We start from the raw sequence: 12,513 nt of genomic DNA on the forward strand, positions 1-12,513 counted from the left end.
CTGTAGAATTAAAAACTGGGTACAGTACTATATACTTCAACATATTTTTCGCCCATCTGGGAAGCAGAGGGGCATGCTATTTTCAGGAGAGTTTTCAAAGATAGATAATCATCATAAAATGTAGCTTCTCTAAATAAAGTAACTCTCAGTAATGTGCATACATTAGGAACCAACCTATCCTGAATGTAACTATGAACAAGCATGTGTAAAAAGGGAACAAATGATGCTCAGACCCTCTGGATCTAGCCCCTGCCTGCAAGGGCTCTTTTCTGTTCTCCGCCCCTCCATTCTGAGGAGGAGGAGGAGAAGAAGAGTTGGATTTATATCCCCCCTTTCTCTCCTGCAAGGAGACTCAAAGGGGCTTACAAACTCCTTTCCCTTCCCCACTCACAACAAATACCCTGTGTGGTGGATGGGGCTGAGAGAGCTCAGAAGAACTGTGACTAGCCCATGGTCACCCAGCTGGCGTGCATTGGGAGTGTACAGGCTAATCTGAATTCCCCAGATAAGCCTCCACAGCTCAGGCAGCAGAGCGGGGAATCAAACCCGGTTCCTTCAGATTAGAGTACACCTGCTCTTAATCACTACGCCACTGCTGCTCCTACTTCACATGCACGGTCCCATAACTGGCCAGACTTTGTGTATGCCAAAGATCATTCACTCTGCATTTAACCTTCCTTGCACCATTATATAAAATAAAGTGTTCCACAGAACTGTGTCAAATTGTTGACCACTTTTAATAGATGCTGTAATATCAAAGGCACCACAACCCTGCTGACCACAGCCTTCCTGTTTATTAGGGTTATTAATGCCTTCAACCAAATGCAGAAGAACCCGCCGTTAGCAACATTGTCCTAATTGATTTTTTTTTTACAACTTGCTATCCGTGGCACATTTTATTTTGATGGCGGCTTCAAATTACAAATTGGACATTAACATATTTATCACCCGACACAGCAGCAAGGTGGAAGGAGGGAGATAACCGGAGAGCGGTTGTTCTGACTCTACCCTGTCTAAAAAACCATCTGACATTACTGACTTCGCTGGAGAAACTTCCAGTGCTCCGTGGGCTCCTTCCCAAGTGGTGGCTGACAGCGCACTCCGAAAAAGAGTTACTCCAGTCTAAGCCCATTCATTTCAATGAGCTCAGACTGAAATAACTCTGCACGGGATTGCATTGTAAATTGTGATATGTTACGACTCAACAAACACAAATCTTAATCGGAGCCAGCTTTGCAAGTGTATCTTCAGAACTTGACTTCAGAACCAGTGCTCGTTCCTACAACATGCCTTGGAGGTATATAGAGGGCTTTTTTCCTTGTCATGAAGTAATATCACACAACTGGGAAGACGGGCATGAATTTGCATGATAAGGGTACAAGTTCCAGGCAACCTTCACCACCATCATCTCTTTGGAAGCTAAGTAGTAAACATGTGTCCATCTCTGAGGAAAATTGGACAAAGTTATTTGGGACATCCCAACTAATGCTATGCAAAGTAAGGGATGCAATCCCAAACTGGATATAGCAACCAAAAAGAAATGATGACAAATGCTTTTTAATCAACATTCTCTATAAAGTAATAATCTAAATTCGAGACAACGATGAAACCGCATTCGAGACAACGATGAAACCGCATACAGACGGGAGGTTGAACAACTAGCCTCGTGGTGCCACTGGAACAATCTAGAACTGAACACACTTAAAACCGTAGAAATGGTGGTAGATTTCAGGAGAAACCCTCCCATCCTACCTCCTCTCACAATACTAGACAACACAGTATCAACAGTAGAGACCTTTAAATTTCTAGGCTCCGCATCATATCTCACTTGACCTGAAGTGGACGCCTAATATCAAAAATGTCATTAAAAGAAAACAACAAAGAATGTTCTTTCTGCGCCAACTCAGGAAGCTCCAGAGCTGCCCAAGGGCTGCTGATACAGTTCTACAGAGGAATCATTGAGTCTGTCATCTGCACCTCTATAACTGTGTGGTTTGGTTCTGCAACCCAACAAGATGGGAGGCCTGAACTTCAGAGAATAATCAGAACTGCAGAAAAAACAATTGCTGCTAACCTGCCTTCATTGAGGACCTGTATACTGCAGGTCAAAAAAAAGGGCTGTGAAAATATTTACTGACCCCTGGCATCCGCAGATAAACTGAGCAACTCTTACCCTCTAAGCGTGGCTACAGGCACTGCCACCAAGACAACTAGACATAAGAACAGTTTTCCGAATGCCATCACTCTATTAAACAAATAATTCCCTAGATAATGTCAAACTGGCTATTATATGTTTATTATATAATTACTGCACTCTACTTTTTCATCGATTCCTATTACCCATCTCCTCCCAATTATGACTGTATGACTATAGCCTGTGCTTTGACATTTCATTTTTTATTTTATGATTTTTTACATTTTATGTTTTATTACTATTGATTGTTTTCTGATTGCTTACTAGACCTATACTGACCAATCATTAAGTGCTGTACTATATGATTCTTGACAAATGGTTTTCTTTCGGTAGCATATGCACCGGAGACAAATTCCTTGTGTGTCCAATCACACTTGGCCAATAAAGATTCTATTCTATTCTATTCTATTCTAAATACAGAATATAATGAAGTCCAATTAAGCTCAATTAGTCATTAGGGCATATTTGTTGTTTCTTTTTCTGTCTGGTTAGACTTATATGACTGTATTGTCTTCATAGGGAAAGACTGTGAAGGCCAATGACCAATACAGTAAAACTCATGCTTGCAATTAAAATCTATTCAATCAGTTTAAAAGGACTAAATAGAACCAATATTGGAAGTAACCATAGGCAACTTGAATAGTCTCACCCAGCCTTCAAGACTCAAAAACATTCGGTATAAACTGCCAAACCCATTTTGATCCCTGTCTTTATCAAACAAGCTAATGCTAGTTCTGGTGGGTTTTCCGGGCTGTGTGGCCGTGGTCTGGTGGATTTTGTTCCTAAGCCTTCGACAATACAAGCTAATGCTACATAAACAATTCACTTCAACACATTCATAAAGAGTTATCTGGGTGTATTGTTGAAGGCTTTCACAGCCGGGATCACTGGAGTGTTGTGTGGTTTCCGGGCTCTATGGCCGTGTTCTAGCAGCATTTTCTCCTGAAGTTTTGCCTGCATCTGTGGCTGGCATCTTCAGAGGATCATGAAGATGCCAGCCGCAGATACAGGTGAAACATTAGGAGAAACTGCTACCAGAACACAGCCATACAGCCCGGAAACCACACAACACCCCAGTTATCTGAGTGTTCGTCACCTAAAGAAATAAATTCCTTAAGTGCACAGATTGCATGAACTTTGAATGTTCCACAGTATTTCAGAACTGTTGCTTCCAAAACTTGAATATACTTTGGTCTTTTAAAAACATCTTATTTTGCTTGCCTGATTTTGAAAACAGGTCTTTCCACATCAAAACCAAGGGGCGAGTCTGGGTGAGTCTGACATTTACCCACTGCGTAAACATAATAGATCACACCGCCCATTCAAGAGCCGGACATCAGGATGAATGTCTCTCAGAGCGTCCTCTCCTATTGCCTCTTGTTACGCGTACAGCAAAACAGAACTGCCTGTTATTAGCTCTCATAATTGTTTTGCTGAGAGAGCCAGTGTACAGTCCCTGGTAACTGATCTGTCGCTATTGTGCCCCACCTGTTACTGACTCTCACGCTATTCTTCTGCAAATAAGAGACTATTATCCATCACCTGCCACTGACCTTACCCTCATTGTGTTGACTGCTCTGATCAGGGGAAGTACACGGGGTTCTTGGCTATCAATGCTTGTCAGTCAACTAATATTGCTAATATTGCTACCCTAATATTGCTCTTGCTCAAGAGGAAAGACATCATCACAGGTCAGAGACAGCCAGGAGGAGTGCGAAGAACCCTTCCCACAATAACAAGGACAACCCCAAACAAGAGAAATCAGCCTGATGTAGTCACCTGCCAGTTTCTGTCTTTCCCGAGGTTTCTAATCAAACATTTCTACGTTTATTTTGTTTAATGTATATCCCGCCCTTTCCCCATAGGGCTCAGGGTGGAGTAAACCTAATTTACTCACTTTAAAAAAATCCACACTAGACTAGACTGAGGGGTGGAGGTCAGCAACTGGAAACCCCTGGACCAAATCTGGGCCCTTTGTAATACTAGAAAATCTGAGGCCTTCCAAGCCTAAGAAGCATGGACTGTATATATAGAGACACAAGGCAATGAGCTAATTGGTATGTGCAATTACTTTGAGTATAAAGTCAACAGATAAGTCATACACCAATCATAAAGGTATATTGTGATTATATTATCAGTAATATGCAACTGGATATAAATGTAATAACAAAACATACAATGAGGGCACTTAGGCAGCCTAAGAAGTGTTACTAAGTACTGTCCCATTACGCTTCTTAGGTTGCCTAAGTGCCCCCCTTCCAAGTCCATGCTTCTTAGGCTTGTCTGGCCTCAGATTTTCTAGTATTGGTTTGACTGTGTATATTTGCTGATCCCTTTGTAATACTGCCAGTTTTCATCTCAGAGACACAAGACAACGAGGAAAGAAGACTGAGACAAGCTAGAAAGCCACTTGGATAACCTCTGAGGACTTGGGGTGGCCCCCACACATCACGCCAAGCAGAAAAGAAGGCGAAGACGAGGGCTTGCCTCCAGCGGGCAGCTTTAACATGCCGAGGGATACATCCACGGAACTCGCTCCCGAGTGAGTTCCTCCACAGTTGTTCCCCCGCCTCACCTCCAGCCTCGCCCTACCGCGCCCGCTCTTACCTGACCCGGTTGTCGTGGAACTTGCTGGGCTGGGGCTGGTTCAAGTAGATGGTGCGGGCGGCTGGTGCCTCCTCCTGGTCCGCAGAGGACGTGGCCCCGGACATCTCATCGTCCGCTTTCTTGTAGCCCGAAGGGGGGCAAAGAGGTCCTGCGGAGCAGCAGCAGCCGAGGGAGGGGAAAGGAGAGGCAAATCAGTGCGCGGGGAGAGACAGGAAGGAGTGCCCGGCGCAAAGACCCCTCCGCGCTTTGGAATCGCGCGTCCTCCCCAACAAGGCAGCCGCCCGCGCCCAGCCCAGCCCAGCGGCCCAGGGAAAGTCGCGACGAATCGCTGCCGCCGCCGTGTTGCTTCCCAGCCCTGGCCAGCCCAGCCCTATGCGTGCGCGCGGCTGTGCGCAACCCCAGCCGCGCGCCACAAAGCCAGAGCGCGAGAGAGCAAAGCAGAGCAGGGGGCGCACAGACCTGGCCCGGCACCGGCTCAGCAGCAGCAAGAATCAAAGTCACGGCGACCCGAGCGGGCGACGCTCCCTCTGTGGCCCCGCTGCCGCGACGAGGTTGGAGTCCACCCACTTATTGATAGGCCCGGCCCGGCAGCAGCGGAGCCTCCAGAGCCAATCGGCGGGGATGGAGTTAGTTTGCGCGGGGAGGGTTTTATGGGGGAGCAGGCGCCAGTGGCCGCAGAATAATACACTTTCAATCCACTTTCAATGCACTTTGCAGCTGTGCGGAACAGCAAAATCCACTTGCAAACAATTGTGAAAGTGGACTGGAAGGGCGTTATTCTGCATGTGCCAGAGACCACATGTCCCACGTTTGTCCGCAGCCAGAGCCTAAAGCGCACCAAAGCAGCCCAGAAACGATGCAGAAAGGCAACATGCAGAAGTGAAGGGATGTGGTCGTTTGGTTTGACCGCTGGGACCTCAGGGCATCTCCCCACCCTAAAGTTCAGCTAAAACCATGACTGATGCAAAAGGTGATCTCAGCCACTCTAGGGTGGGCCTGAATAAAGTTTAAAGGAAAAAGTTCCTACACTATGTGTTTGTGGAGGAACCGGGATTTGCCCAGCATTTTCCTTTACACCGGAACCAGAGGAATAACAATGAAACCAGCAAGAGGTCGCTGTTCAAAGGGGAGCATAAACAGCTTCAGCCAATCTTCTCAAGAACCCAGCTAAAGAGTTTGGGTTTTCACCCGAAGTTGAACAAAACCCTGGAAAGTCAACCTGATACTTGGCTGGACTCCAATAAACTTATTGCCCATGCCCATACTATCTGAAACACACTATATAAGGTGGTACAGCTTATGCATGACTCAGTTGCTCTGTGTGAACACTGGCTTGTTGAAGTGGTCCAGAGGGACAGCCTACTGTTTAAATCTCTGCCAAATCTCTCCTTCATCTGACCTCAAGGGTGGCCTTAGAAAGCTACTCTATGTAGCAAGGTGGGGATTATTATATTGGCCTACTATGGAGGTTGCTGTAAAGATTACCAAAAAAAGATTACATGAACATTCCAAAAACACAGCTAAGTACAAATGCAGGATCACTCACTGTGAAGTCAACCTAATACTTGACTGGACTTCAATAAACCTATTGTCCATGCCCTTTCAGAACACTATCTAAAACACACTACGGCCCCTTCTGCACATGCAGAATAACCCCCTTTCAGTCCACTTTCACAATTGTTTGCAAGTGGATTTTGCTATTGCGCACATTGAAATCCAGCTGCAAAGTGCACTGAAAGTGGATTGAAAGTGCATTATTCTCCAAGTGCAGAAGGGGCCTATATAAGGTACTAAAGTTCATGCATGACTCTATGATAACAGTCTCATGGCTGTTTCAACACTTGGGTAGGATATCTCATGTTCGAATGCTTCTCTGTGGCCGATTACCCACAGGGCAGCTGCCATGCACGCAAAATCTAGCCCCAACATGCTTCCTCCATGGCGCATGCTGGGAGCAGAAGCACATCAGGGCAAAAAAAAATCTTGTCCTGAAGTGCTTCCTCCCTGTGGTGCACTAAGAGAGGAAGCTCATTGGGGCAAGATTTCTTGTCCTGGTGGGCTTCCTCTTCCCTCGCCTGCGCTTCTCGCTTTCCCCACGGACAGGGAGAGCACTTCTGGGGTGGAGCAAGAGTGAGGCAGAGCCGACCGTGGGGGAATCAGTCTGTGTAAAATAAATGAGTTACCTGCACCTAGGTTGGTTTCTTTTTTTAAAAAAAAAGACCACAAGAACACTCAAGCATGTGTTCCCACACATTTATTCTGATTTCCTAGAGTCCCATAAGTGCTGTGCTACATAGTATTTCAGAACATGATGCTTGAAGGGCCAATTCTGATGGGAACTATTACTAGATATGAACTATTACTTGAGTTTTTATTGAATTATAGAGCATCTAGCAACTTAATTGTGAGACTCCTCCAAGTCAACATTCCAGCAACCTGCTCTAAAGTATGCTCCCCCACCCTGTTGCTGGCATGCTGGTGGATTCCGCATGGCATATGTATGACAGGTTGCAGTTGGTAAAAAGGACCCCATTTCCCTTTTCCCCATTCGCATGTGTGCCCTTCACCTGTTCAGGCAACAATTGGAGCCCATGGAAATAATCCAGGTTGCTTTCTCATGGAGCAACTTTTTAAAAAATTTCCTGTGACACATGCATAGCTGCACAGGCGTACAGAAACGAACCTCTGCAGGCATGCCAACCTGTGCATGTTCCACACACAAAAGAAAAAAGAAAAAGGGACTCTCCTGCAACAGCCAGGCAATAATGAACGTGTTTCTGTAGATCAGTCATACTCACTGCCCTGGGGAGAAAAAGTGCTTGGGGGACTATGTGTTGTTGTTGCTGCTGCTGCTGTTGTTGTTGTTGTCATTGTCATTAATAATAATAATACAAAGTCCCCCAAGCACTTTATTATCATTAATAATAATAATCATAATCATAACAACAACAACAACATCTTCAAATTGACAAAATTAACATCTGTCAAATTCAGTAGGCAGCCCTGCTGGGATCCGCACGAATACTACGCCGATACATTACAACTTCCTAGGCCTCTGGGTGAGGCTCGAATTTTAATGAAGGCCAACAACCAGCTAAAGATCTGGCAGCTGTGAAATCTACAACAACAACAACAATAATAACAACAACAACAACCCTGGAGGGCTCTGGGCGGTGTACAAAAATAGAACTGTAACTAGAAATAGAATTGTAGAAATAGAAATGTAACTGTAAATAGAATTGTAACTAATAATTAAAACAAAATCAATTTAAAATACAAACAACAAAGGACCAGCAAGCAGAAAACCTAACATTGGATGGCAACCCGGAAAATCTCGAACCCACTGGGAGGGGACCAGGCACAGCAAACAGTGGCCAATTAAGTATATGGGGGGGGGGGGGATAGCCTGGGAGGTAATCCATGGTCGGCCCTTCCAAAAGCCAAGTGGAACAACTCTGTTTTACAACCCCTGTGGAACTGTCCAAGGTCCTGCAGGGTCCTGACAGCTAGCGGGAGAGCGTTCCACCAGGCAGGGGCCAGGACTGTAAAGGCCCTGGCCCGGGTAGAGGCTATAATTCATCAAGGGGCCGGGGACCACCAGTAAATTTGCCTCTGCAGACCGTAGAGGCCATATGGGGAGAAACAGTCCCTAAAGTATGAGGGCCCCAGATTGTGCCCTGTCGAGCACTCAGAATCCCCCCACAACCTGCTGGGCAACCTCACAGAATGGTGTGCAGCCGGATTCTCCCTAACAGTGAACGGTGCAGAACTTAAAGTGAACAGGTGGAAGGGAGGGGGGAAAGCATCTCCTGTCTGTTGTGTTTACCCAGGAGTGCCTCCAACCCAGGATGGCACAAAAGAACTGTTGATTTAGCAATCTTTGAAAATCCTGGACTGAAGGGAATGAAACAGGCCAAACTCAAAGTGCCCGCTGCCCATTGTATACTTAGAGAGCCAGCGTGGTGCAATGGTTAAGAGCAGGTGTACTCTAATATGGAGAACCGGGTTTGATTCCCCGTTCTGCCACTTGAACTGTGGAGGTTTATCTGGCAAACCAGATTAGCTTGTGCACTCCAACACATGCCTGCTAGGTGACCTTGGGCTAGTCAAAGTTCTTTGGAGCTCTCTCAGCCCCACCCACCTCACAGGGTGTTTGTTGGGGGGGGAGGGAAAAGAGATTGTAAGCCCCTTTGAGTCTCCTTACAGGAGAGAAAGGTGGGCTATAAATCCAAACTCAAACTCTTCTTAATACCGCACCCTGTCCCAACTTGTGAATCCTGTGGCCATTTTTCTGTGTAGAGACTGGTACCTTTCAAAAGAGGACCCCATTTTATTGCCTCCTCCCTTCAGCACTGACAGTGATCTATGGGACAATCATTTGCCAATTCCAGCCATTATTCGAAACCATCTCCTTCATGTTTATGGCTTTTAAGCTTTATTTTCCGCCCTTTCAAATATATCTGGAAATTTTTATAGAGACATCTTTATGAGGTCTTCTGTCCTTGTCTTGTTAACTTCAGCAAATTTAGCTTCCTCCATCACTACAGCTTCATTGTGGGAAAATCTTGTTAACAGTGGCTCTGTCAGGGGAAAAAACTTAACAGACCTCATCACTATAATGGCTATCACTAATTTCACTAAGAGCCACTATGCATTTAGATTTATCAGCGGATTTCCACATTTTCACCTGTGCACAGGTGGGATGGCAGAATAGCACAGCCGAATCACCTCAGAGCTCGGAAGCTAAGCAGGGTCCGTATGAGGAGGAGAAGGAGGAGGAGGAGGAGGAGGAAGAAGAAGAAGAAGAGGAGGAGGAGGAGGAGGAGGAGGAGGAGGAGGAGTTTGGATTTATATTCCCCCCTTTCTCTCCTGTAGGAGACTCAAAGGGGCTTACAATCTCCTTTCCCTTCCCCCCTCACAACAAACACCCTGTGAGGTAGGTGGGGCTGAGAGAGCTCCGAGAAGCTGTGACTAGCCCAAGGTCACCCAGCTGGCGTGTGTGGGAGTGTACAGGCTAATCTGAATTCCCCAGATAAGCCTCCACAGCTCAGGCGGCAGAGCTGGGAATCAAACCCGGTTCCTCCAGATTAGATACACAAGCTCTTAACCTCCTATGCCACTGCTGCTCCTCCAAGGAAGACTCTGCAAAGGCAGGCAATGGCAAACCAAACCACCTCTGCTCTCACTTGTCTTGAAAGCCCATTGTTGGGGCCATCATAAGTTGGCTGCGACTTGATGGCACATCTCACAATCACACAAGAACGTGGAAAAGCTTTCCCATTGTGATTATTTTAAATTGTGGTTGAAATATTCAATTATCTTTACTTCAAAGAATACTCTCTGGAATGGGATGTACATGAAAGATTGGATCCATGGAGTTTTTAAGCTGTCTGCTGGTGTTTCTACTGAAGTACAGTGGAACCTCTGTTTTCATTAGCAATCCGTCCGAAAAGAATCAATGAAAACCGAAACCGATGAAAACTGAGGCAAACTTTTCCACAGGAATCAATGTAAATTCAATTAAACCGTTCTAGGCACTTTAAAAAGCATAACAAAAAACACATTTTTGGTGAATAAACATTTTGGTGAATAAACATTGTGTTTAATGCTGAAAACAGTAACAAACAATAACACTAGGACCAGCTTCAGAGCCAGTGGACCAATGTCGCACCAGAAAGCTGTCCAAAGAGGTCTGTTTCTGACGCCTCTTTAAGATTTGTCTGCAATGGGGCAAGACATTGTCATTAAACAAGTTGCAGACATGGCCTGCAACAGCTTTGTCCGGGTGATTTTTCTCCACAAACCCCTGCACCTTACTGCAAATCGATGAAAACCAAGACAAATTTTTCACTGAAAAAATCGATGAAAACCGAAACCGATGAAAACCAAAGGCAATGAAAACCGCGGTTCCACTATATAGGAAGAAGCCATCTTTTGCTCTCTGCCTTTGCTGACTGCTTTTTAAGTGGCACAAACCATACATTTATTATTTATGTATTTGCTTATTTCACTGATACTTTGCATTCCCCCCAGCGGAGACCAAAACCAGCTGACATTGCTCTCTTCTCCATTTACTCAATGAGTAATTAACATATCGAATAATTAAATTGTAGAATTTAATTAAAGCGTAGGTGGCTTTAAAACTGGGTTGGACATGTTTATGAAGCATATTTCCATCAGTGGCTGCTGGCCATGCAGAGAAAAGGAAGCCTCCATGTTCAGTGGCACCAAACCTCTGAAATCCAGAGCTGGGGGCAACATCAGGGGAAGACCCCCTTGGCCTTTGTGCCCTCTTTGTGGGGCCTCCAGGACAACTGGTTAACTGCTGTATGAAACAGGACACTGGGCTAAATAGACTATGGCTCTGATCCAACAGGTCTCTTAGTCAGTTCTTATGTTCATTTTATCCTCACAACCACCCTGCATGTGATATCTGGTCATTGACTGTAAATAAAGTCTTCTTCTTCACCCTGCATGTGAGTGACCCGAGGTCACCTTGCAAGCTTGCCTGGCAGAATGAGGACTCGAACCTGGGTCTCCCAGATTCTAGTTTAGCACACAGAAGGGAGGGAAGGGAGGAAACATGTGAATCCAGGGAAGGGTTAAAAAGAAGGCTTAACAGAAACACTGCAAGAGAGTGTGTGGGCAGATCATGTTAGAGAAGTAGAAAACAATATACCTCATGAGGTAGGAGCAAGAACCCTCCCCAATATCTAAGAGAATGACCACATCAGCTAGATCTGTGAGGTCATGAACTGCAGTGTAAGATGAGTGCACACAGTGACTCTGTTCATCAAATAGCATCTGTTCCTTAAAATCACATACAGCATTGAAGACACATTCAGATCTTTAAAGTAAGAATAGTCTTTCAATAGTCAAAGGGATGGCCTCACCTCAGGCAACAGGTCAGAGTAAGCAAGATATCCATTGAATTATAAAGCTCCATTTCTTCTTTTAACCTTCTACTCTAGCTAAAGCACTCTTTGGCACTCATGCAAAGTAATTAATTTCTGCTGGGCCAATAAACGCTTGTCCAAATATTATACTGACTTCAGTGAATTTTCCACAGAGACCACCGAAGCACAGGATGTGTGGTTCCAGGGAGGCATACAATATGTACCCCCCTCAGACGTGGGGAATCTTGGGTTTAAGATGCACCTCTGCCACAGAGTTACCTGATTGCTTTGGACAAACATCTGTGATTGCCACATGAATCAACCAATCAAAACATTATTGTTTAGCCCAAGGCCATACCAAAGATTTTATGAAATGTAAATTACTGTTCTTGTTGAGTATAAAAATGGTGGAAACAATCACTGTCTAGTCACAGCTGACTTATGGTGACCCCATAGGGTTTTCAAGGCAAGAGACAAGAAGGGGTGGTTTGCCATTGCCTTCCTCTGCATAGCAACCCTGGTATTTCTTAGTGGGCTCCCATCAAAGCACTAACCAGGGTCAACCCTGCTTAGCTTCCAAGATCAGGGGGAAACAGGCTAGCCTGGGCCATCTAGTACAAAGTTGCTTATCATAATAAGACTGAGAATTAACAAAATCTGGCTACCAGTACTTAAAAGCACCAGAATCAAAGGCCAAGGGCATGCTGGGTTCATGGACAATGGACTCCACCCAGACACAGGATTTGCATTCACCAATGCTGTTGCTGCTGCAGGGAATGCAAATGTGAATCACTCCCTGGACAGACAAACCCCACC

General features: G+C 45.3%; 1 protein-coding gene across 4 annotated transcripts in view; it reads right to left on the reverse strand.

The window, feature by feature from the left end:
• Positions 1-12,513, reverse strand: part of ATP8A2 (ATPase phospholipid transporting 8A2) — a 432,694-nt gene that overhangs the window by 374,517 nt on the left and 45,664 nt on the right. For 3 of the 4 annotated variants that reach the window (XM_048492830.1, XM_048492831.1, XM_048492829.1), the window contains exon 2: positions 4,802-4,949. In XM_048492830.1, coding sequence (XP_048348787.1) covers positions 4,802-4,949 — 148 coding nt within the window. Of the gene's footprint in view, positions 1-4,801; positions 4,950-5,260; positions 5,375-12,513 lie in introns of those variants that run through there. The other variant, XM_048492832.1, reaches the window with a different exon arrangement.

The sequence above is a fragment of the Sphaerodactylus townsendi genome, linkage group LG04 (assembly GCF_021028975.2).
Source record: "Sphaerodactylus townsendi isolate TG3544 linkage group LG04, MPM_Stown_v2.3, whole genome shotgun sequence".
In the NCBI taxonomy this organism is placed as follows: Eukaryota; Metazoa; Chordata; class Lepidosauria; order Squamata; family Sphaerodactylidae; genus Sphaerodactylus; species Sphaerodactylus townsendi.